The sequence below is a fragment of the Seriola lalandi genome, unplaced genomic scaffold (assembly GCF_002814215.2).
Source record: "Seriola lalandi dorsalis isolate HSWRI2012SDOR001 ecotype SW California unplaced genomic scaffold, Sedor1 jcf7180002054956, whole genome shotgun sequence".
NCBI lineage: Eukaryota > Metazoa > Chordata > Actinopteri > Carangiformes > Carangidae > Seriola > Seriola lalandi.
The window spans coordinates 1,942,825-1,968,039 of NW_019525507.1; the positions used below are offsets into that span (position 1 = coordinate 1,942,825).

Consider the following 25,215-nt stretch of genomic DNA (forward strand, 5'->3'; position numbering starts at 1 on the left):
CCCCCTCCCCCACCCCCACGGTGGAGGCGGCTGACATATTTGGCTGTCAGTGTGCTAATTCAAAAAACAAGCAAACAAATGAGAAGCTCACCGGTGCAACGTTGTAGGCCAGCAGCACATGCTTCATGTCAGGAGACACCTCATACTTGCTGGCTTTGTACATTTCCTGAGAAGCAAAGGCAGAAGTAAGAGGGGGAGAAAAAAAAAAAGACAAAAAGATGAGACTTTCGACCATGCGTGGTATTTTTTTCATTAAACTACTCCTTAAATGACTGCGTTTGACGGATTGCTTGGATCCTGAAGCAAATGGGAGTAGCATTAATCTTTGCACCAGGGTTTGGTGATTTGATGGCGGACATAATGTTGTGTGTCGTCACCCGAGCATCTGCAGCGCTGATGCTTACGTCTCCTTCTCAAACGTTTCTCCACACAACCAAGCTCAGAGTGTTAACTATGCAGTTCACATTTCACAGTAACAATGGATCATTTGATTAAGCTTTGTAATAAAAAAGGGCTTTGGGTGCTTTGATTTGCTGACACTATAAGAAAAGTTTTAATTTAATTCATGGGCAGCCATGGCCACTTCTTTAGTCCTGTGACTGCGAGAAAGTAAGAGAAGAAAAGATGACAAAAGACTTACAAACTTCTTGTTATGAACCAAGATGGTCTTTTCATCGGTATCAACGTTGAACTTGACAACATCGCCTTCACGGTTACGGTACAACAGCTCATTACCTGTACGGTGGGAGAGAGAGAGAGAAAGGAAAAGAGACTTTGAGGAAAATAAAACCATCTTTAAAACTCTACCAACATGTAACAAATGACCCTGCATTACTCCTGGGAGAAAACTAGAATTGTATCCCTCCACCAACTTCCAAGTTGCAGGAGATATGGCCACAATCTCCCCTTCCTGCGTTGCAGCATTGAATGTGTTTTTGCAGGACATTATGATGTCACAGGTGAACCGTTTGGATATAAAATGTCATCACTTCATCATTTCATCCTATTAGACATTTTAGGTAAATTGTATCATAATAAGCACAGCAATTTGTGAGTTATGATCGAGTTTTGTGAGGTCACAGTGACCTTGACCTTTGGCCACCAAATTCTAATTAGTTCATCCTCGATACCAAGTGAATATTAGTACCAAATTTGAAGGAACTCCCTCAGGGCGTTACTGGTATATCACGTTCAAGAGAACGGGGTCCTTGCTATCACTGACAGACAAAAGACAAAGAGCTCTGACTGATCAAATATAACAAAACTTCCAATTGAGCCTGTGGGTCACACTAATGGCCTGACACACTAACTGCCCTTTAACAGTCAGAACGAAAGAGAGCAGTAATTAAGCTCCTTCCACATAAAGCCTGTAACACTGCACATTCAACCTCTCCAGATCAAATGTAGCTGATAGTGAGAGCAGGAAACCCTTTTAAACTACTCAGTAAGTTATGGACTTGGCCCCGAGATCTGATTAGTAATGTCACAAGTGAAGCAGTGGATTGTCTGGTTTCCTGCATGTACAGTATATCCTGTTGCTCTACATATTAAAAAACGTTGACCTTTTGAAAATGTTACATAATAGCTGCAGATATGATAGGAAAAAAAAAGAAGCAAATATTCAATGTTAATGAAGTTATTAGCTGTCCTTAGCATTAACAACATAATTAAATTTTAGGGGATGATACCGTTTATTAGCTTTTTAATATCAAAGGCTTATTAAATTCGGCTCATTAAATTAAATTACAACCAAAAAAGTGCAACTTTATCAACACATTTTCAACAGGTCACTTAATAGCATGAATATATGTGGTGGACTCAACGATTAAAACAGCTGATGCTGGAATTGTCTGATGAACTGTATAATGACTGTGATCACAAATTTAATCTAACTTTATTGGTTGCAATACAGCCCTGATATATTTTAAGTGTTTGCTCTGGTATATCAAATCAAGCGCTCCCTTCTCAATCATAAACTGGCTGCCCGGTAACAGGCCTTTGTTTCATGCGCACTGTGATAAAAGAGAAATGATTTGCTTCCCCAAACACAGAGGCAGCTGCAGGTCGGTACACCAGAAGACCTCTGCAAGTGTATTAGATGTTTATTGGATGTTTAGGTTAGATGTGAGGGTTTTTTGTTTTGTTTTTAACCTTTATTTATTCAGGGTAGTTTCACAGAGAGGCAACCACTCTTGTACAGGGACACACACATTCACACCTGGCAGCTGCCCAGTAAACCACAGCCTGACCTGCTGGCCACTGAGCAGCTCCACTTAAAGGTTTATTGTACCAATTTGAACTGTTTAAGTGCCATAAAACCAGCATATTGTGCCATTTTAACCCTGTTGGTGCAGAAAATAAGTAAGAGAACCAACTACTCAGCACCTTGCAAAAATATATGCTCAGGTGAATGGCAGAGAGCAACAACCCCACCAACTGTGCTGCAGATAAAGTAGCTGTAACAGAGTGTAAAGGTTTAAGCTTTAGGTTTAAACCTGAAGTATTTCTCCAGAACATTAAAGATTCATGACTCAGTAAGCAACAGTAAAGGTCAGAGTTTGGAAAAAAAGAAGAGAAAAACACCCTGATGTATTATTTCTGAAGTGTGACTCAGCTAATTGGCTTCAACATGTCTGTGTAGGCTGCTCGATCCTGACTGGTGCATGGAAGTATGCGACATCACCTAAGCCCCACCTATTTCAAACCAGTGAAAACAGCTCAGAGACAAAGAATAAAAAATAGAAGAAATCTGCCATGTGAAATAAGCAATACTGTCCTAACCTTGGCACTGTGTGTTCATGTAGTTTCAGGGTCTTTGTGCTCCTTTACACAATATCCAGAACAAGAGAGTGATGTTTGTCCCTTACAAAAAAAAAAAAAAAGTGTCACTTTTGAAGAGAAATTTTCAACTTCCAATCAGCACTAACAACACTAGCAACTAAAGTGCTCTCCAATCTGATCTGGTCAACGTCAGGGAAAAAGCTTTCAATACGGCTGAATACAGAAGCTTCCAGTGCAAACACAGTGAGGTCAGGCCGTGAGAGTAAAACCCTTGTAGGGAGCCGTTATTTGACAGATGTATGAAAGTTCACACAGCTCCTCATCCATCAGGCTTTTATCAGGGAAGGATACATTTAATACAGCAACTGCCCCCTTTCACCTTCAATCTATCTGCGCTCCTCTGTCTTATTGCTTTAGTGATCCATAGGCGCACGAGCAACCACGCCATTTGGTGAGGTAATTAGAACCCGGAGATTGTTATGCAGAGTGCTCTCTATCTCCTAGCATATCTAATTGTCCATTAGAGGTGACAGAATTACCATCACAATGGCTTTAATTCAGAACGTGCTGTGGGGAGCAGTTTCAGACATTTTTAGACTGGCATAGCCAAACGCCCCCTCAACAGCTTTTGTCTCCATGTTAAGAACCATCGGCATACTAACAAGGGTAGAAAATTGACTCTTTCATGGAAATCATGACGATAAATAAAGGAGTACTGCCTTTACTCACCGTGCTCCATTATTTTAGTTTGACTCCGTTTGGCATCTTGATAAACGTTCTACTTTTATAAATAAAAAGGTAATTGCAGACGCAACGGTTAGAAAGAAAGAGCACATGGTGATAAATCAGTGGTCAGAGAGATTGACTGCACTTGATTTTGTTTCACAACTTACTCTGTTTTAAATTCAGAGACCTGCATCTCTTTTAGGCGCCTTTTTCATCTTTATACCTCACCGAGCTGCTGATCTTCTTCTCAGAAGTACCTCAGATGTACCTCCGATCTCTCAAATCCTTCCCATCACCGGCCTTTATAGAAGCCCTCCTGCTGAGTTCATCATTTTAGACCTTACCATCCCTCCTTCACATAGCCAACTCTTTGTTTTCGGCTCTTTGACCGAGAGTCATCTATTCTCTCACAGTACCTCAGGCATTACGTCTTCCCTTCAATCTCTCCCCTTTCTAGGTTTCTCCCTCGCTCTTTCCCTTCACTCTTGTTCTCTTTCCCCTCTACCTTCATTTGCTGTGCATCAGCCCAGGGCGCTGTTTTCTCCTCTGATCTATACCTTTCCACCGCAGTATGTCTTATTAATATAGCCTCCTGCCTTGGGCATAGCCTCACTCCAGGGGGGGCAGAGGGAAAGCTAGGGGAGGGGGGAGAGCGGGAGACGGAGATACAGGGCGACACACTTGAGTGAGACTGAGGACCGATTCTATATTTTGAGTTTGTACTATTCATCTCCCACGGACATAGCAGCATATTCTTAGAACATGTCCCTTACCATAGAAACTGTCACGTTAAGAATAATTTAAATTTTTTCAAACCTTCGCTCTTATTTTGATGGTTCTGACGATCAGTCATGAACACGGCAGTCGGACCATTGAGAAGGATTTTAACATGCAAACTCAAATTGCGAGCATATTGGTCCATGAAAAACAACATTTTACTGTGTAGAGGGTTACACCAAGCAGAATTTAACCAAAATGTATTATATGATGATTGAAAGGCCACACTATGTAGTAAAATGTTCTTCTGGTTAGATGATAATAAAAGCTTTGTTTGTTTGTAAGCAGTTCTGTTCTTGTTAGACTAATCTTTCAATATTGCATTTTTGGTGTCTTATAAATCCATGTAGGCTTGTGAATGTTGAAAAAAAAGATATAAAGCACTTAGCAAAATATGAGAAAATTACTTCTTGTGTTTCCCATAACAAAAATGCTACAGTATGTAAATCTCTGTGTTGTACCATTACTTCAAAATCATAGTTTTAGGTACCTGATACTTTATGATACAGAATGTTTACCACAAACCTTGAGCTCTGTGTTGAATTTATTATCATACTGTTCAGGCAATAATAACTGTAAATAGAAATAAAAACATATATTAAATTATTTTTTAAATTGCATCTGCATAGCTTTTTTTTTCAGCCCTGAGTAGGGTCTGCAGGTATTCCTGTCAGGCTGCATACAGCCCCCCAACAACCTTCACCAGTAATGTCGGACAGCCTGTATGTAACCTGTGAGGCAGAACTGTGCTGAAGGCTTCATTAGCGTTTAAAATAATCCTTTTTTGCTTCATGTGCAACATGGCAGCTTGGGCAGAAAGACAGAAGAGTGCAGAAAGTCCAGGTAATACCACTTAAATGAAAATGGACTCCAAACTTTTGAAGTTACCGTGTTGAGGAAATCGCATGAATATCATCAATAATACATACACAAAGCAGAGATGTAGAGATTCCCTCGAACAACCTTTTTTTTTTTTTTTTTTATACCATCCAAGAGGACAAAGAAGTGAAACATGATTGGCTCTCTGCCCAACAAGAATCTCCACACCCATACAACCACTTGGCAAGAAGCTATGAGCTGTTCTCCGTGCTAACATACACTGAATGCACGCACAGGAATTCTATTCTCCAGCTAAATGAATCCCAACAGGCACATACACAAAGTGATCAAAGGCACATCGACAGCAACACGATTCATGCTAGTTTACTTCCACATTTCTGACTGCACTCTAATGGAAAACAGTTCAAACTTTTTTTTGCTCATTCTCATCTTCGCAGTCCTCCGTAGCTGTTCCCCCTTGACCCTTTCTTTGGAGACACAGCTGTATTCATTTCTGCATTCAGTGTTCTCCTGAGTGTGTTTTGTACTGGCTGAGAGTGTTACAACACTCGAGAGCAGTGTGAAACTCCTCAACAGACATGTTATTGTAGAATAAAACATAACAGGCTAAGAGGAATGGTAAGGAGGAAACCGACTGCTTAAGTATGTTTTGTTTTTCTTTGTTGTTGAGAAATCACTTTAACAATAAGCACTTATCAAGCTTAAAATGTAGACTGACAGAGCAGGTCACATTAAAATCTTCCTCCTCTCACCTTGACCATAAAAATAAAAGAAACAGATGACAGAGAAATAATTTGTGCCTCAAACTCTAACCTCCACATAATACATCACCGTGTGATTACAAAACACACTGGGGCGATTGAAATAGGTAGCTTCTGTAGGCTATATTATTAGCCGTGAGGTGAGCCAAGGTTGCAGTGTTAAGTTCAGGATGAAATGGGATTTTTCTTGTCGGTTCCAGGTCATTTGTCCATGCCCAAGGCTGCAGATGATGACTGGTCTGATAAAAGCGACACAAGCTCTTGGGGGAGAATTATGGTGTCTGTTGGTGGCTAAATAAAATGAAGTTTCCAATGCAGCAATACAGTCTTAAATCTTTGGCACCCATTGGCTTAGATGTGCTGTAAAATACAGTTTCATAAAAAATTCAATAGGAATTTTAATTAAAAATCCCCCCTCCTCCTTACATTTCTAGTAATTTAGTTGCCTTCGTGTATGCTTCTTGAAAGGGAATTCCACATAATAGCGTTGTATATTTTTCTCTACTGTTGCAAAGCTGCGCTGGCAGCACCCTGGAATATGAATTCTATTTCTGACCAGCTTGATAAATGAGCATGCTAACACATGAATGGCAGAGCAAACAAATGAGCAAAAAAAAAAAAAAACCTTGAGTCTGAACCTGCTGACAAAATATGAAGCCACCCTGGGCTACTGCCAACCTGCTGCCCGCCGGTTTTCACAGCGGAAGTCATTTATGCTTATCAACAATGAACATCAGTGTTGCCTGCCTGCTTCATTACTCACTGCCTCTTCTGCTTCTGAATTCAACAATAAGGTTGAAAAAAAAAAACAATTGTCTGTTTGACACTTCTGGAATACAGATGTTTTTTTTTTTCAGTTTTATTATTTGGTTCACTTGGACCTTCCATGAATTAAAGTACCCGGAGTCCAAGCAAAATATTAACCTTAGAAGAGCAAACTATTGATACATCTTCATGAGTTGAGCACTGTGTGCGTTTGGGGAAGAAGCAGTGCACAGTATAGAGCCTTAATGGGAGGTTTAAGGGGGTTTGCAGTTGTTGTTGGGGCCATCAGGGGCCCCTCCTTCCTTTGAGGGGCCCCAAACATCCCTCCTGATGGTGCACCTCTGCAATTGTTTTACATTGAAAACAGTACAGTTTCTTCATGTTAAAATCCCTTTAGACATTAAGTCATACAGAGAGGTCAGCTTACATCAACTCTTTTAAACCATCTTTGAAACAGAAGGAAGATGGAACCCGTGATTATCACCACTTGAATAGGCGCAGTGTAAATAACACAGGCAGCCTGCAATTTCAGCACCAGAACCGAAGGACACAGCAAAAAGGAGCTGCGCAAGGTAATGATGTGATGACAGCAAACTGTGCCAAGAAGTGTGTGCCTCAGTAACACAGGTGCATTGAAGAAGCATCAATCAAGATCAGCTTTTAAATATGCCACGATAACATAATGGCCCCGGAGCCTGAACATGTGCAGATCAACAAACACTGAGAACAAATACTTGGAATCGATGCGATGTTTTGACTAAAATGTTCCCAATCTGTCATCAAAAATACATGATAAAAACCAATAACATGCTTCATGAAATAAGAATCATATCCTCACAAGTATATTGCCTCTGAAGGCAGCTCAGAGGAGAACATTAAGTCCTTAAAATCTCACCCATTGTTCATCCAACTCCATATTCCTTTCAAGATGACTCCCAGGAGAGTGTTCTCAGAAACCTCTGTGCTTTTTGCAACCTGTAACTTCAATTTGCAATTAATCCTTTGTAACTGTGTCAACGATTTGACTCACTGCCTCTGAGGTGACGATCATATCATCAGTGTCTGCCAGCTGTTCATATACTCATAAATCCATAGCCTCTGTCACTGCTTGAATTGCCATTCACAGTTTTCTCATTTCCGTGTGTGAGTGTTTTGTGCTTGCAAACCAACCAGTGAACTTGAAAAGACCTGCCCTTGCTCATAATAATTAAGACCATTAGGGAGGCTGGTGCCCGTAAAATAACAATTACAACAATAATAATAATGACAAAAAGCACCACAGCAGTGATCAGGCTCTTGTGTTTGGAGGACTGGTTCCTATTATACAAGCTTTAAGAGGATTTACCCCACTGGTCAAATACTTCCATATTTGAGTTACTTGTAATAATTATTCATAATTCCCAAACCAAATCACATAATCATTTGAGTCCAAAAGTCTACAAGTACATAACATTTGCAGATGAATTATTAAAAAATGACTGTCATGTAGTTTTAGAATTTCTGTAAGAAAATCTTCCAGCAGGACTCTTGCTGGGAGGGGAGGCTCATAGCTTTTCTGTTGTGTTACACAAACACAGTTAAGCTATGAATTCTCTATGATAAGGCAGCTAAAGTGAATTCAAAATGACTGTAAGTCAATTTCACGGACGGGATGTGAATGCCACGTGACGACAGCATTACAGGGATGTGGATTGCAGAAAAACGCCGGCTGGATATTCAGCTGCAGTGGAGACATGTTTGTCTAAACACATACAGGGGTACAGCTGCTGCAGAAACATGCCATCATGTATTTATACGGCAGCAGCAGTCCCGTCTAAAAACAGATGCTTCTGTGTACACAACTATGAAACCACAAGAATATCATGAACAAAGAATTGAAGTAAAGTAATTAGCATTAGCTCTCTCAGATCTCTAGTCATTTTTCAAACCAAAAACTGTTCTTTTATCCACTGCTTTTTAATTAATCTGTTTTATTTATTTATGAACATGCCTGTACTCATATTAAACATATTTTATACTTTTATCCTGGAATCTGTTTATTTCTCTTATCTTTTGTCTGTAAACCACTATAATTAAAACTCTGTGTATGATCGGGTGCTATTTAAATAAATTCGCCTTCCCTAGTTGTAGCTGCTGAAAAGAGGACAAAACACAGCCACCTCTAGTGTGTGCGTTGGTGTTCATATGTCTGTTTTTCTGTGTGTTTGTGTGTGTGTGTGTGTGTGTGTGTGTGTGTGTGTGTGTGTGTGTGTGTGTGTGTGTGTGGGAGGGGGGGTGGTGTATGTCTGTTGTTAATTAACACTACCTCTCTTTTCTCTGCAGGCAGAAACTGACAACACAATTGGTGCTTTTCACGAAGATTTGCTCGCTACTTGTGGGACTGTGGGACTAAACTAGCAGGTTGTAAAAGACTACTAAATGCATGGACATACTACCGATACTACTGCTGCCACTACATGGTAGTAAATGCAGCAGTGAGTTTCGATGGGGAGGAGATGCAAAGAAAAGAATAATATGGGAAAACATTCTATTTAATGAATACTGTATGTATAAATGTATTTCTTTTGCAAAATATGCTTCAATTACCCTTGTTAATTCAACTTTAATTCAAAGGCAGGGTGTGATTTCATCAAATATATAATATGTAAACACAAGCAGCAATAAAATGCAGTCTAACTGGAAACAAAAATCATTTAAATGAATTAAGATTAACTGTTTGGTCAAAGAATAAGTAAACAAATCCCTATAATTCAAAGCTTGCAGGTGCCATAACCAGGACCTGCTGATAGAATAAAAGTCTTGAGTTTTCACCAGAGAAAGCCCTGAAAGTGATGCTTTCTGTTTAGTCCTTGACCTCATGACTGCAGAGAGACCTACTTGAGTTCTCGAGGTTGAGTTTTGCGGCTCATAGAAAGGTTGCAGCATAAAAGGTCTGACCTCATCTTTCTTATTCATCAGTAAAATATTGTATATAGGCTGAGAGCGGAAGGTGAGGGTGTCAAATGAGGGCAATTTGGTGTCCACTTGAAGTTGCGATCAAAAAGCTTTTCTGAGATTTGCTTCTTTATGAAAGGAAGCACCAAAAAAACGCAATCAAGACAATTATGAAAACAAGAATGACTTTCTGTGTCACTGGACGAAAGGAAGAAAGGAAGGTATTAATTTTGGCAAGATTCTTAAATTGGACAAAAATGACTGAAATAGCTTCTTTTTTCTTTTATTTTCATTTTTCGTTGCTCAAAACTTGGATCAAAGATGACATCCAACTCTTCAGATGTTGGCTTGATGTAGCAGCTAAGGAGCTATGAGACTGCTGAATCATGACACACTGAAGCAACCATATAATTCGAACGTCTGCTTCTGCTCTGAAGTTCTGCATCACATGCCCCCCCCTCCCTCCCCCACATCCACCTCCCTGGGTATTAAAATGCTGAACAACATCAGTGTATTGTGACAGCTTGTTTCTGTCAGAAGACGAGTCGTTGCAACACTTCTGCAACTTTCTGGCGGTTGGAGAAGACGGCAAAATTTGACTTTACTCCAAAACGTCCTTCCAGATTAAACATCAGTCATTCTTAAGTCGTAGAAACTGGGGCATCTCAGGAGGGGATATTTACACCTGCTGCTTCACATAATGTTGCCATTTGACAAAAGCTGATTGTCTGTGACATCGAATGAACGCTGCATACTTACAGTGTGTATATGGGCTAATTTGATATGTCTCGTTGGTAAGATAAAGACCCATTGCAGAACTCGATACACAAATGACATTCACATCATTACTCATGTTGTATCATGGGAGCAGAACTATGAAAAGTCAATAAGGGAGTGACACAACTGGCTAATCTTCTCCAAACTGATTGCTTTACATAAACATTACAGACAAGGGGCTGTGCATCATTCAGAAACAAGGTAATTCTCCCGACGTGCACATGAGTGTACACACACTGACAAAACAAACATCCTCATGCTTCACTGTTATCTAAATCACAGTCACAAGTCCCTCTCAAAGTCACAGCCATAACACTTTTAGGTAGCCCAAATTGGTCGACCACTATAAAAAATGGCTCCCCTTTCGCCATATTTAACAGGCATCAGGAGGACAAGAGGCATCCTGGAGCGGCAAATAAGAGGAATGTAGCCATTACAATGGCAAGCAGCGGCTCAGAGTGCCTGCGCTGCGTCCCACAGGGCTGACTTCACCTGGGTGGTGTGAGAAGGATGTTGATGCGTTGTCTGTTCGATTCAGACGGAGTGGTAAAAAAAAGGCACATGTGAGATTTCAGTGGTGTCTGCTAACTGTGCAATTACCGAACCAGGGAGACTTGTAGAGATGGCTTCAGAACCTGATCAGAATACTGATCCAGAGAGCAGGATAAGATAAAGTTGATGCATTGTAAGCAAATGCATGAAAACACTATAATTACTACCACTACCACAAGCTAGTACAACTACTGCTAAAATAGTAGTAATCTGTAACAGTAGGAAACAATGATTTTAGAGTCAATACGGAAAATAATGAAATGTTAGTCAGCTGGTTTACACCATAAAGGCTGTCCAAAACAGAGCATGACCAACTCAAAGAATAAACCTTAGCTAACTAGCAATTTGCTAAAATCTCATAATTTGTCAACACTGACAAATTCTGCAAATTATTATGTTTACTTCTGTCTGAATGAAGAACCCACTGTTCCCGAAACTTACCAAGAATTCTGATTGTAAACTCTACATGTAGAGGTATTAAACCTTTTTATACTAGTGCCAATAGAATACTTAAAAAACAAGACAAGAAATGATATCAAGAAATTTAACAAAATAAATATAAATGAAAGCCAATAAAGTTCTCAAATGTTGAATGTTTAAAAACAAGCAGCCATAGAACTTCACCTAAATATAATCTAAATTATGTTGTTTGTATTAAATGCATAACAGAATTGAAGGAATTATTTGTAAGTTTTGCTATTGCTACATAGCCTATGTTAGCATTAACAGCCATTGTTGCGTTTACAAGACAAGGGGTTATAATACGCCCACTGAGCAGTTTCTTCAGGGCAGACTGGACGCTACAGTGACTCGGTATCGGAAAGTGACAAGGCAGTCACATAAAGACCACAAAATGATACATAAGTACAGTGTATATTTAAGCTAATGCCGTCGGACAGGACATGAGGAAGCAATTTTTCTTGCTAAAAATAGCCTAGTGCGAGATGACGAAAGACTCTTGAGGTTATAGTCAGTCTGTCTCCAGGGAATTGATTGATGGGTGGAAAGGAGGAAAAACATAAACCCCAGGCTAAATTAGATCTAAAAAAAAATTCAACCCCCAATCAGGGAAGCCATTATGGCAAATCCTGCAGACAGCCCTGAAAGCATGCAGGTTGGTGGAGCAGTGGGTCGGGTAAAAATGACACACTAACGAAGACAAAATAATCAGCTGATGGATTTCTCTCCCTCTTTCTCCCCTTTTCTCTCCCCCTTGTCAGCTGTATCTAATGATACACTAAAAATACCTCAGGATCAAGGATGGCACTGACTACAGCACAAAAAAGGAGGAGATGAAAGAGCGGAGTCTTGTTTCATGGCAGCAGCTGCTTTATGTACGGTATATTACAAATCTCCTTTGTTACAGCACCACTCTTACCTACTTACACTCTTGTAAAAAAATATGCACATTTAATTTCCACATATCAGAATGATCTTACATAATTCAACCTCTGTTTCTGCTGGAAATATGCTTCTAATCACTCTTTGAGAACAGTGAAGCACAGATGTTAGTTTCCAGATGTGTACAGTACTAACACAGTTTGTGATGTTCGCCAAGGCTCATTCAAGCATGATAGATTTGTTTACAACTTTTGTGGGTCACAGCGAGTAATGGTGACAAATCAGCCACACGACAGATGTCTCATCCTTAAGCACATATGGGGACCTGTGGTTAAAACAAACACTGAAATCAGGCTGACAATTATTCAGCTCATTGTCTCAGATCCAGGAGAATGGCATCTTTCTGTCACTAATATAATAAATATGGGTTTTCAGCTTTCTAATTATAGCCAATCACAGAGGGGGGACGGCTTTGGCAATTTGAGGATTCAAGACGAGAGTTAACAGCTGCGCCGTTTCTAGGAGCCATCTTAGATGCTGTGATTGGAGGAGACAGCTTCGCTGGGCACGAGAGAAGACAAAATCCACTTCATTAATCCTTCAGCTGTACATATTCCTCACATCTCAGAGCTGTGATCATTCTCTTTACTGCCGCGCTGAGACGTGTGAGGCTGGATCAAGTTGCTGTTTTACCTTGATACAAAATAAAGTATATAATTTCCTCTCATCGGGTCCCTGCGGCGCTGTCAGTGTTTATACTATCATGGCCCGGCTATTAAAAAAACACAAGAGTTTTTGAAATTGGCGGTGATGAATTGTAACAATAGCAGCATACACACACAGTCATTGATCACAGAAAAATGAGGGTTGTGGTTACAGGTAATTGGGTAACTATTGAAGCATATGGATTAAATCGCTGGGAGGAATGTCAGACAGCAAGGACGCACTCGCACAGACACACACAAATGCATGCACGATGTGCAGAAACACACCTTTACAATGACACAGGAGGGACAGATGGTGTAAAAGAAGACAATGAAAGAACAAACACTGCTGATCCTTTTAGCAAATGTTAGTTTTGCCGGTTGAGTCACAGCGTGATACGCGTTTAAACTGATCCTTGTCACGTCTTATGAAGCTCAAAGCAGAAATATATTATTAGCAGCAATGCTTTCACTACAATAACTAAAATCACACCGGCTGTTTTTAAAGCTGAACTTGAAGTGTATAATTTGTATTTGGTCACTATGTATTCCTCGTGCAACTCTCTCCTGTTTCTGGAGGTGCTGGAACAGATTAGCTGTGTAGTTTTTCTCTTGTCATCACAGCATTTCTTTGCTTTGTTTGTGCCATAGTACATCTGCTCTTCTGCAACTAAAATACTGGCAAACCACTGACACACCTTCTTTTTCGACAAACAAATTATCCTCAATGCAACTTGCTTTTCTCTGTATTTGAGCGTCTTCTCCCTCTGACTGTTAAGCACTGGCCTTTTTGATTCTGATTGGTCCACCAATAGTAAAGAGGACTCCAACTGTCCGACAAGTCGATATGAAATACTTATTTATGAAGTTGTTGACCTGACATGTTGGCAAACTGTCCTATTTGTACATCAGACAGGAAAAAGTACTAAACGCTTCATGCTTCTTTTTCCTTTCCCACAACTGAGACAACTGAGAAAAAGGAATACTTCCAAACAACCTGACCTTTCTGCAGCTTTGACGGTGCACACATTCAAATCCATGTTCTAATTCAATAAACCCTTTGCAACCCTTAAACTGAATAGGATTACTTACTGCTTATCCATTTGGCGTTGGGGTCATGAACCTTGAAGTCTTTTCTGAAGAGGTCTCCAACGGTCACCTTCCCCTTGAGAGCCAGGCGGTCATCTTCGCCTGCAAAGAAAGATAAAGAAAACTGAGCAACACCTCGTGTAGCAATTACAGAAACACAGCAAACAGACTAAAGCGCAAAGGTAATGCAGTGACTTGGCTATAATGCTATAGACAAGTGCGAGGGAGTTTATAGGAAAGGAAGAAAGAAAGCAAGAGCAAATAATAGTCTTTGTCTGTAAGGTCATGTTTGGACTGGAATGAGTCAAAATTTTTGTAATGAAAAGTAAAAAATGCACCATCCATTCATTCGGAGTCAAAATTCAACTATTATAGTGAAGCAGTCACGGACTTTCAAATATTGAAAATGTTTAAAAGCGAGGGGTTATCTCCAGAGCAGGTACTGCCATTTTGTAAACATCTAAACATAATGTCACATTAAAGTTACATCAAGATTCTTCCCCCAAGGCCATTCACTACCTCCTGTCTGGACCTTTAGCTGTGCAGAGCATAGACCCAAAGGCTCAAGATTTCCGAGACGCTTTCCCATTCACTTGAAAAGGAAAGTGTCTCAGACTTTTGGACCCCACTGTGCGGCTTCTACGTGAGGCAAAAAATAAAACTGGGTGCCATAAAGAAAAAACAAACAAAGATAAGACTGATTTTCAACAAAAACTGAGAGACTATATAATGTTTCCCTGACACATTCTCATCTCTAGCTGCATCTTAACATCTTTTTCCTGCAGTCTGCAACTTCACCTTTCAAAGAATAAAGAACTGATATAGAGAATAAATAAATAAATAAATAAACAAAATAAATAACATAAGTGAAATAACAAAACAGAGCATTGTCTTAATTCCCCTCAGGCCTTTGATTAAGACTAGTGCGGCTTCTGATCATCAGACCAGACGTGCATATTAAGAGCAGATGCATCCTGCAATTCATTTCAGCTTAATTTCATCCATCAATGCTCATCATATCATCCCCTGCTCTGTAATATGACTCATTTCACCTCCATACACATTATGGGAGGATGAAAAGCAAAGAGGCAATACACCACGAGCTGCTTTGTTTTCCAGTCAGAGCAAATCTCACTCTGATGTTTCGCTTTAACAGTGACTTTAAAAATGCTTTGAGGGTTTTCAATCTTCTGCAAATAAAGCTTTCACAAGACATGGTAGCTGATGGACACAATGGTTTCCCAAGAGCAGAGTGGCAACCATACTTCTTAAATGGACGCAGTTCTGAAAAACCGTTCTGGTTATTTCCTAGAACTGGCTGCCCGGTGAAACTGAGCAATCAGGGGTGACTTGGTGAGATAAGGGACCAAGAACCCGATGGTCACTCTGGCGGAGCTCTAGAGATCTTATGAGGAGATGGGAGAAACATCTAGAAGGGCAACCATCACTGCAGGACTCCTCTGATCTGGGCTTTATGGTAGAGTGGCCAGATGGAAACCTCTTGACTTTGGAGTCCGCAAAAAAAAAAAGGCACCTAAAGGACTCTCAGACTGTGAGAAACAAGATTCTCTGGTCTGATGAAACCAACATTGAACTGTTTGGCCTCGGTTTTAAGCATCATGTCTGGAGGAAACCAGGTAGCGCTAATCAAATGCCCAATACCATCCCAATGGTGAAGAATGAAGGTGGCAGCATCATATGGTGTGTTGGTGTTTTTTAACAGCAAGGACAGGGAGACAGGTCGGGGTTGAGGGAAAGCTTAAAGTACAAAGATATCCTTAATGAAAACCTGGTCCAGATAGCTCAGCTCCTCAGACTGGCCCCAAGGTTCACAGCCAAGAGAATGCAGGAATGACTTAGGGAAAACTCTGTCAATTTTCTTGAGTGGCCCAGCCAAAGCCCTGACTTGAACCCAATCAAACATCTCTGGAGAGACCTGAAAGTGGCTGACAGAGCCCGAGAGGATCTGCAGAGAAGAATGTCCCCAATTCCCGCTGTGTAAAGCTTGTCACATCATACCCTAAAAGACTCGAGGCTGTAAATGCTGCCAAAGGTTCTTCAACTAAGTGCTGAGTAAAAGGTCTGAATACGTATGTCAATGTGATATTTCAGTTATTACTTTTTTTATAAATTTTAAAAAATTTCTTAAATTCATTTTTTGCTCGTTCATTATTGGGTTCTGCCTGGTGAGGGAAGAATTTGTTGTTTTTTTTTTTCCTTTTTCATAAGGCTGCAACATGACAAAATGTGAAAAAGGTAAAAACATTTTCTGAATGCACTGTATTTCTGTGATAAGTTATTACATTCCTTCTGAAATTGTCTTTACAAACAAAAAAGCCCCAAATAAAACACATATTTTACAGCTACAAGCCATGAAAGAGGATAAACAGTGACGGCAGCGCTGCAGTAGAGGACAGAGAAAGCACAGGAATCGACCCTGACCATGACCATGATGACAAAACGCATTGATCAATTTGTTTTCAGTATTAAAAGCACTTCTGCAACTCCCACCTCTCTACCGTTACATAAAATGTTGCTTACAAAGGCCATGAGTTGCATAAGCAAACTTTTTCTTTCAAAACACTGCACTTAGATAAATGGCAATTATAGGTAATTTCTTTAATATGGAACTAATTTGCCTGGTGTGTATGTAAATAACGTGTTTGAATTGCATTCATGATGCCTGCGGATTCACACTTTGCATTTTTACTACCCGGGGTTCTCTCTGTTTAAATAAAGGATTAACTAATGTGCCAATTTTATGTATGTCTGGCATCACTACTGCTACTGAAACTACTATTATTCATAAAACACTAATAAAACGTTAATATAAAAAAATAGAAGTAGAAAGAAATGTAAATAAGTTCAGAATTACCTAATAAAATAAATTACTGAAAGAGGTACAGACCCGTCATGTACAGAATTTTTTGTAATAAATGAACTATAACCAATCTGATTTGGTGAAAGAAGCAAAAATGCATTGACCAGTTATATTGCAAGTGGGGTTGTCATGACTGACGATAACTGTGATATTCAAAAAAATGCAATGTCAATATTGTGTTAATGTGTGATAATGTGGTGATGGCAGATGTTCAGCTATGTGGATCTTTTGTTTATCAGTTCATCTGGTTTCCTTTTCACTTTTCTACTTCATTTGTCAAAAAAGAGACAAAACATACAATAAACAAAGTTAAAGATCAATTTGACTGATAGCATTTTTTTTTCAAAATAATAATAGATATCGCGATAACATCATTATCGTGAATTATTTTTTCCACGATAAACGCGTAGTGAAAATCTGATATTGTGCCAGGGTTGAAAAGCCTGAGCAGCTGAGGGTGGACCAGAATGTGACCCTAAAACTGCCTATTGAAACCCAGAATAATGAAAATGCTTTTAGGCGAGTTTGAAGATCCTTACGGACGAATGAGCCACTTCGCCCGTTCAGTAGTGAGAGGAAACTCTGGTGCTGAACAATCAAAAGACCATCATGCTGTTTTGCACATTTTAGCTGGTGGTGAAACACAATATCATGCATTTACATCACAGCTAACCATTTTTATAAAATCATGTTGCACTATATGTTCTCAGACTGGTGAAATGTTTTTTGCTGCTTTTCAGGAATCCAGTGGTTTCACTTCATGTAGGCATATTACATCTATTATAGGTATGATCAACTTGTGGGATCATTGCCTTGGTAATGTGGCTGAAAATGTGGCTCGTTTTAAAGCATTTTACATGATGCGTTTCAGTGCTTGCAAGCTCTGGTATCACTCATTTAAGGTGGGGAACAATATATTAACAGTAAGAAGAGTAAGACATTTAAACCTGGAAGACAAACAATAAGAAACAATGGGTTTTGTGAAGTGTGTAATGAGATATAGGAGCTTTATGAGGCTGTACTTGTATGCTAATATCAGTGAGTTAACATGCTCACAATGACAATGCAAACATCTGATTTGTTGCAGGTATAGTGTGTACAATGTTTATCTTCTTAGCTTAGCTATTAGCATGCCAACATTCGCAATTAGTGCTTCAACACAAAGTACAAGAAATGGTTGGTAGAGATAGTTAATGTTAGGCTATAAAAATGCAACTTATATCAAACCGCTCTGGCCTAAGACAGATCAAGTAACAACAGACGATCCTGCCATGTCTCTACATCAATAGCATGTGCTGTTAATGGCACACTCTCAGCAGAGGGAGAAACAAACCTGTGCTATTAAGGGGGGGGGGGGAGCTTTTTCTAGCTGTTACAGCATCACAGCTAAGAGCTCCTCAGCAAAGCCTAACTGTAACCGCGTCTGCTAATTTTAATGTGACACACGCTTTGATCCCCGTGTTTCAGCTGTCGGAGAAATCATCTTTAAAGAGCAGGCGGATGGAAGAAGGGGAGGTTCAGACAGAGGCTGGGAACAGAAAATGACACTAAACATCTTTCTCTTGTCATGTCAACACCATCACATTTTGAACGCTGCTGGGGGAAAAAAACAGTTTAATGTCAGCTTTTGGATCAATGAGCAATCTCAACAACTGGTTGTGATCAGAAGAGTCTGCACTCGTCACTAAAGAGCGATATCCACAATCCAATGACAGCCTGATGTCTCAAGAGTTTCTGCAATATTAATAGCAGATCATGGGGAATAAGTTTGTATTTTATATATATTTTTATATGGCTTATTTTATCTATCCATCATTCCAAAATCCAATTCAATTTGCAATCACACGAATCAGGGAAAAGCACTGAATTCTCACATTTTAGAAGCTGGAACTGGAACTAAAAATAAATAAATAAATAAATAAATAAATAAACAGATTATCATAGTTGTTGATCAACGTTTGAATTCACTGGGGATAGTCACTTGCAAACCCCTCATCACAGGGTGCATGTTCTTTTTTTCAGCCAGTTTCTTCTCTATAGTCCTTAGAAGCCTGAAGAAGTGAGGCAGGGCAGGTTTATTTGTGTCGCACCTTCATCATCAAGGCAGTTTGAAGTGTTATATCTTAAGACATAAAAAGGAGATATAAAAGTGACACAAGGTAATATATAAACACAAATGAACAGGGTTGAAAAAAATAAATCTAAATTTATGCCAAAGTGGAATTAATCTGAGTAGACAAACAAATCACAGTGCAAAAGGTAAAACTATTAATTATTTCTGAAGAAAAATTAAAAGAGAGAAGAGAGAAAAGATTCAGAACCTCTCCTGGGGCTTCTGACCTCCAGGTTTGGAGGGACTGGGCAAAGAGATTAAAGCACTAATTGTTTCAGTAGGTAGAGTAGGAGTTTACTCTCTGGGTTTGGCTGCCACAGAAAACACTGGCTGTTGTTACAATTGAAAATAGGAGCTTTTTAATGTAAGATGCTCTACCTCGCATCAGCTGTAAGTATACACCATCTTCTTTGAGTGATGGCGATGATATGTCACCTTGCTTTGGTAAATCTAGTCCCTCAATCATCCCGTGCAAGTCAATATTAGATCTTCGGCACATGGAGAGGTGATAAAAATCCAGCTAGTAAACAAAATTTGAGTTCACCAATCAAAGTGTTTTTAAATTACAAGAACGCAACAATGACTTGCATCATTCTCCAAATGTCAGCTGTGTGTGTGTGTGCACACTGAGTGTGTGGCATATTGTGCCCAACAGATGGAAGAACACCAAGTGATCCTCAGTTCTTCCCTGATTTTATCACAGGGGACAAAAACACCTTTGAAGGCATCTGCTCGGTGCATCACTTGAGTTCTGAGTGTGATTATCAGAGTCACCAGACTGTGTATAGGCTGCGGGGAAACTTAATAGTGCACATAAGTTGCAGCCTCCCATCAGATGGAGAGGTTTAGAGTGGATAAATACTGAATTTATAATCAGTCGAGAGTGCCAGATTTATGGATTGAACATGGAGACAGTCAGGGGAATGATGAAGTTATACATGTGAGCGTTTACATTTAAAAATATTATACATATATAGACGTATAACGCAATCTCTTGAAGGCAAATCCATTTTTTGCAGTTAAGTATGTCTTTATCTCCCCCTCACAGAGTGCTGTGATCACAGGCAAGAACTTTGAATTAGTTTGAAAAAAAAAAAAAAAAGGGAACAGTCAGCCCCAAGCAGGGTCAACTCACACGAGCAGTTTATATGCTAATGTGGCACGACCTCTTTTCCATACAATGCAATGGCAGAGGGACTTTCAATCCAAGACTGAACCTGGCAATTTGAAAGATAATCTGAGGGTCTCTATGTGACTGACTCAACTACAGCAAGTCTGCAGTCTTGACTACAGAAGAAAAGGTAATCTGTCTATTCATAGTCTGGGTTTGCAGGTATTATATATAACCTAAAAAAAAACAAAATATCTTTGAACTTGATGTGTCAAAGAGCACATTGACATACACACTGGTATCCACACTTTGATCAGTTTGTAGGTAATTCTGCGAGCATAATGCAAACATGACATCCCTATTTCAGAAACCTGGATGAGTCCTTAAATGCCCCATACTGTATAAAATGAAATTTTCATGCCTTTTTTTATTATAAAGCAGGTTAGGTTTTCTATTAATACCATGAGGGTATCAAATCACTCAGTCTACAGAGAAATGCACACAGCCTGTATTCAGAAACTGAACCCTTAAATTAGCCGTCAAGACTTCTGTAACATTGTGATGTCACAACAAAGCGCTCCCCGCTCTCAGCCATGCCCCAAGCCCCGGCCACCTGGACACACCATCCAACCTCCCAGGATTTGGTTTCTCTCAATGTTTACCTGAAATTTGGATCACTCAGAAAAAAGTCAGCCAATCAGGGGAGAGACTCTGCGCCTCTCTCCTGATTGGCTCAGTAACCTGCTGTTGCTAGAGCTCCAGAGAAAAGCCTGAGAGAGGAGATGTAAAACTACTTTAAACCACAAATATATCTTGTTATGGATATCAAAACTTCAAATTAAACATCTGAAAAATGTAAAATATGAGACCTTTAAAGCAGCTATAAGTCAAATCCAGCAGAGGCCAGTGAGTGAGTTCGCCTTCAGCTGTTGAGGCAACGGTTACCGTCATTGAATTTGGGGTCGTAGCGACCTACAGGGAGCTTACAATTAAAGTATTATAAAGTATTTTATGAGCTGATTCCAGCATTTTTTGACTCAACATGTTTAATTTTTACTACATAAAAGGGCAATAAAGTAATAAACACATAAAGGCTTCATTTCTCCCCCAGACTTTTATTGCTGACAGTAAGAAGAAGACCTTGAACCAAACAGCAGTTACACCTTCATGGTGGGAGGCAGTATTTATAAAAAAAAAATGATAACTGAACAATAAACAGAGCGGTGAACGGTGCATTGGGGGGCTATTGACCTGAATATTTTTAAAACCTAGTCTAAGCCCCAGTCTGTCAATACAGAAATAAAGGTGGGTGGGATGCCACAGAGTCGAAGCTACATGCAGACGATGGGAAATCTTTATATCTTTAATATCCCAAGTGTGATCATAATTACAATACGAATCTAAACTGGTGGTAATTATGTATAAATGCTGTTCCAGTGTTGAACACCCCTAAAGTCGCAGTTTTTTGGTTGCCCCATAAGGGCGGCGTAACCCAGTAACTTGAGTGCTGCTTTAATGCGATACTCTATGAGTGTTTGCATTTAGCTGCGCCAAATTAATGTGGCGCGCGATCCTCCCACAGTCGTCTCAGTTAGCTGTCACTCTGTCAGTCAGCCTGACATCCCTCAGTGTGACGAATACACAGTTGCCAATAGTGAACATCTGACCCAGTTGTATTGATGTAGAGAACAGAGCAACCTCTTAATAATATGGAGCTATCAGTTACAGCAGATGCAGGTTTGTCAGAGAGGGAAAAGGAGACTCTGTGCATGTGTGTGTGTGTGTGTGTGTGTGTGAGAAAGTGTGTGCACATGTGTGAGAGCAAAGTGTTTGTCGGGAGCAGTTAGAAAGTGGCTGGCCTGTCTGGCAGGGGAACATCCATCAACCAACCCTCCTAACTGAGTGGAAACAACACGCTATCTCATAACTCCTCACATAAGCTGTGTTGCTACAGCTTGCAGCTCTGAGTGGTGGTGGGGGCTTTGTTCCCAAAATGTTTGCCCTTGAAGTGTAATTTCAGTAAAATAAGTTATTCTGAGTGGCTGCTGTAGTTAGCATTTTAATGGGAAAATCCTCCGTAAAGCACCTCAACTCTGTTACACAACATTATTGATGTACCTTGCACCCCTGGGCTCATTTGCACTGCAAAAACATTCATGTTCGTATGTAACTAAGCCCTTAAAGTCTTATTTCTTAAAGGCAAGTGCAAAGGTTTTTTTATTTTATTTTAAATCAACTGTTTCAAGATCTAAAACATTCTTAAAACAAATACATTTAAAAATCATAGTAACAAAACTGCCCTGATAAGATGTTTTGGCCTGATTTACAGCAGCTACAGCAGAGGTTTTGATAATACAGCATTTTTCAGCTACAAAAAAAAAAATAAATCAGTGGTAAGAATGTAGTTGTGATATCAGTACCGGTGAATCAAGGCCTTCTCGACACACTCACTATTTTGTTCACAATCATACAAGGAGGAATTCTTCTTAAGAGGCAGAGATAGCAATTTCTCCACAGACAGGAGCCGGAATAGACGACATTAGGGCAATACAGAACAGAAAGCCACAGCCTGTATCTCAGGAGATGATCATCAGTAGCCTGTGAAATACAATGCCATTTTCTGTGGTTTCGTGTCATCTTAATACCTAGGCTATGACAAACCACAGCATTGTCGAAGTGAATATTGCTCCGACTGTGTACATTTTCCTCAGAGGGATTCAATACCCATTATGTCTTAAAACCAACGGGTTCATACAATGTGCCGTCTGACCACGTTGTACGCATGAAAAGTGAAGCAGTTGTGGGAGGAATGGAAAGAAACTGATCTTGAAAGAGAAGTTCAAATGAAATGGGAGTGGGTGTCAGATTTGTCCGGTGCAGAGCTGCAAAAATCTGATCCCAGACCACGAGCATTAATAATCAGCTATAGGAGCCACTTCAGTTTTTCTACATATTAAACACACAACATATAACGTGTTCATTTGTGACCTTTAGGGATGCTGGTTGGGGGATTCTGTTACTTTTAGACAGGGCCGGGCTAGCTGTTTCCCCTGTTACCAGTCTTTATGCTAAGCTAAGCTAACCGGTAGCTTCATATTTAGTTTACGGACATGAAAGTGATAACAATCTTCTCATTTTACTATCATTAAGAAAGAGATTAAATGAATTTTCTTAAGACTTCCTTTCATTGGAGCTGAGGGGTCTACAGACCAAAACTACAGACCAAAAGTACACAAACAAATGTGTCTTAGTTGAAGGAAATCTGGAACACTGAAAGTTAAATTCAAATTATTAACAAATTTCAGGTTCTTCATTTCTGTGAAAAGAAATTATAATCACTCAAAACTTAAAGTCCAAGTTAAAATTCAAGACACACAATGGCACAGGATTATTTAAGGGTGAACTTACAGTACAAAAAATATATTCGACTTGAATCCAGGGATTCAATTAACAGTCCATCCCAAATACGATAACCCCAAGACGGAGTAAAATAAACTGTCTTTGCACAAACAAACCACTGTCCTTGAGGAATGATTTATAGAGCTGCAGCATCCTGAAGCTCATCTCAGCTGCTCAAGACACCTAATTAATCCGCAGCAACTTTCAGAAGTGGATTTTGTGCAGTCAGAGCATATTTTAATATCCCAAAAGCCCCTAAAATACCAAATATCCTCTAAAAACACTCCACTTTAACGGACAGTCTGCTGGAGACCTCAGAGTTGCAGCGAGGATCCGGCTTGTGTCGAGCCTCGGTGCGGAACAGTAGTTCTGCTTGAGCACACAGAGCTGACGCAGGGAGGGGATAGATTAGCGCGAGGTACAAGCTGGAGACACCACCTGCCCGGTCTACACTTTCCGCCTGACTCCCGCTGGCCCGCCTTGTTTGGAAGTGGCACATTAAACAGCTCAAGCTCATCCAAGTCCATAACAAACACCCCGGGAACAGGAACAGGTCACAGCCGGGAGGTGACAAGGCGTTTTAGGCCTTGCTGCTTTGACACCTGCTACTGCACTAAGGTCTTTGCCGGTGGTATTTTTGCTCTGACACCTGTCTAAATCTCTCAGGATTATGTAGAAAAACACAACCTTGAATTTCTGTTATAATCGCTGACCCGTCTTCCCCACCACGCCCTGGCATCTTAGCTAACATTACATGTAATTGTCTGCGACAGGAAATCATAAACAAGGCGCAGTGATTACTGTCTTTGTCACTGAATTACAGTGCACACACATTTCTAGGCGCATTGACTGATTTGGCTCTGACAGCGCATAAAACCACATCAAGGACCTCTAAACAGATGACCTATTGATTAAACTTTCATGTGAATCTGCAAACAGAAAGCCTGAAGGTCACTCTGAGATTAAAACTCAGACGCCTTAAAATAACAAAGGAAAATGCAGAAGTCCAAAATGTGTGTGAACAAGGAAGAGAGGGACTAAGTGAGGGAGACAGATGGGGACTGCATTTATGAAGAAAGCAATGTTGCGCAAGCTGACTTCAATGATGTTTACTGACCTTCACTAAATGTGGTCGTTACGGCAGGAGTGCCCATGTGGAAGTTAACTGTGACATTACTGTGGGTGACACTGCAAATATTGCATGAGAGCATGGACCACACACAAGGACACACACACACACACACACACTCATACACATTATTCTTTGCATTGTTTTTGGTGAGATTGATAATGAAAGCTAATGGGCATGTCTGTGCATAATAATAGCTGTGTAAACAGAGCGATATGTGGTGTATGATGTTGTGGTCCCTCCCTCCCCTCCCCCCCCTCCCGCCGATCCTGCGCCGTGTACCTGGTGTCAACAGGATGACGGAGGTGACGATCAGCGAGCAAATGACCAGAATGACAAGAAGGGCGATCGCTATTCCCTTCCAGTTCCTCTGCGGAGGGTTACTGCCCACCAGCTCCTACAGAGAGAGACAGAGAGGAGGAGAGAAAAGACATGGTCAGAAACAGTAAAAAGACTATCGTGAGAGGGAATCAGAGCACAATTTGTGGAGAAGAAATGAGGTCAAAATGACAGAAAAATTGAAAAGAACAATGTG

General features: G+C 40.1%; 1 protein-coding gene across 2 annotated transcripts in view; it reads right to left on the reverse strand.

The window, feature by feature from the left end:
* dpp6a (dipeptidyl-peptidase 6a) overlaps positions 1 to 25,215 on the reverse strand; it is a 204,070-nt gene that overhangs the window by 39,285 nt on the left and 139,570 nt on the right. For both annotated transcript variants that reach the window (XM_087170689.1, XM_023395064.2), the window contains 4 exons: positions 24,963 to 25,077; positions 14,051 to 14,149; positions 641 to 735; positions 92 to 166 (listed from right to left, as the gene is read on the reverse strand). In XM_087170689.1, coding sequence (XP_087026815.1) covers positions 92 to 166; positions 641 to 735; positions 14,051 to 14,149; positions 24,963 to 25,077 — 384 coding nt within the window. The remainder of the gene's footprint in view (positions 1 to 91; positions 167 to 640; positions 736 to 14,050; positions 14,150 to 24,962; positions 25,078 to 25,215) is intronic.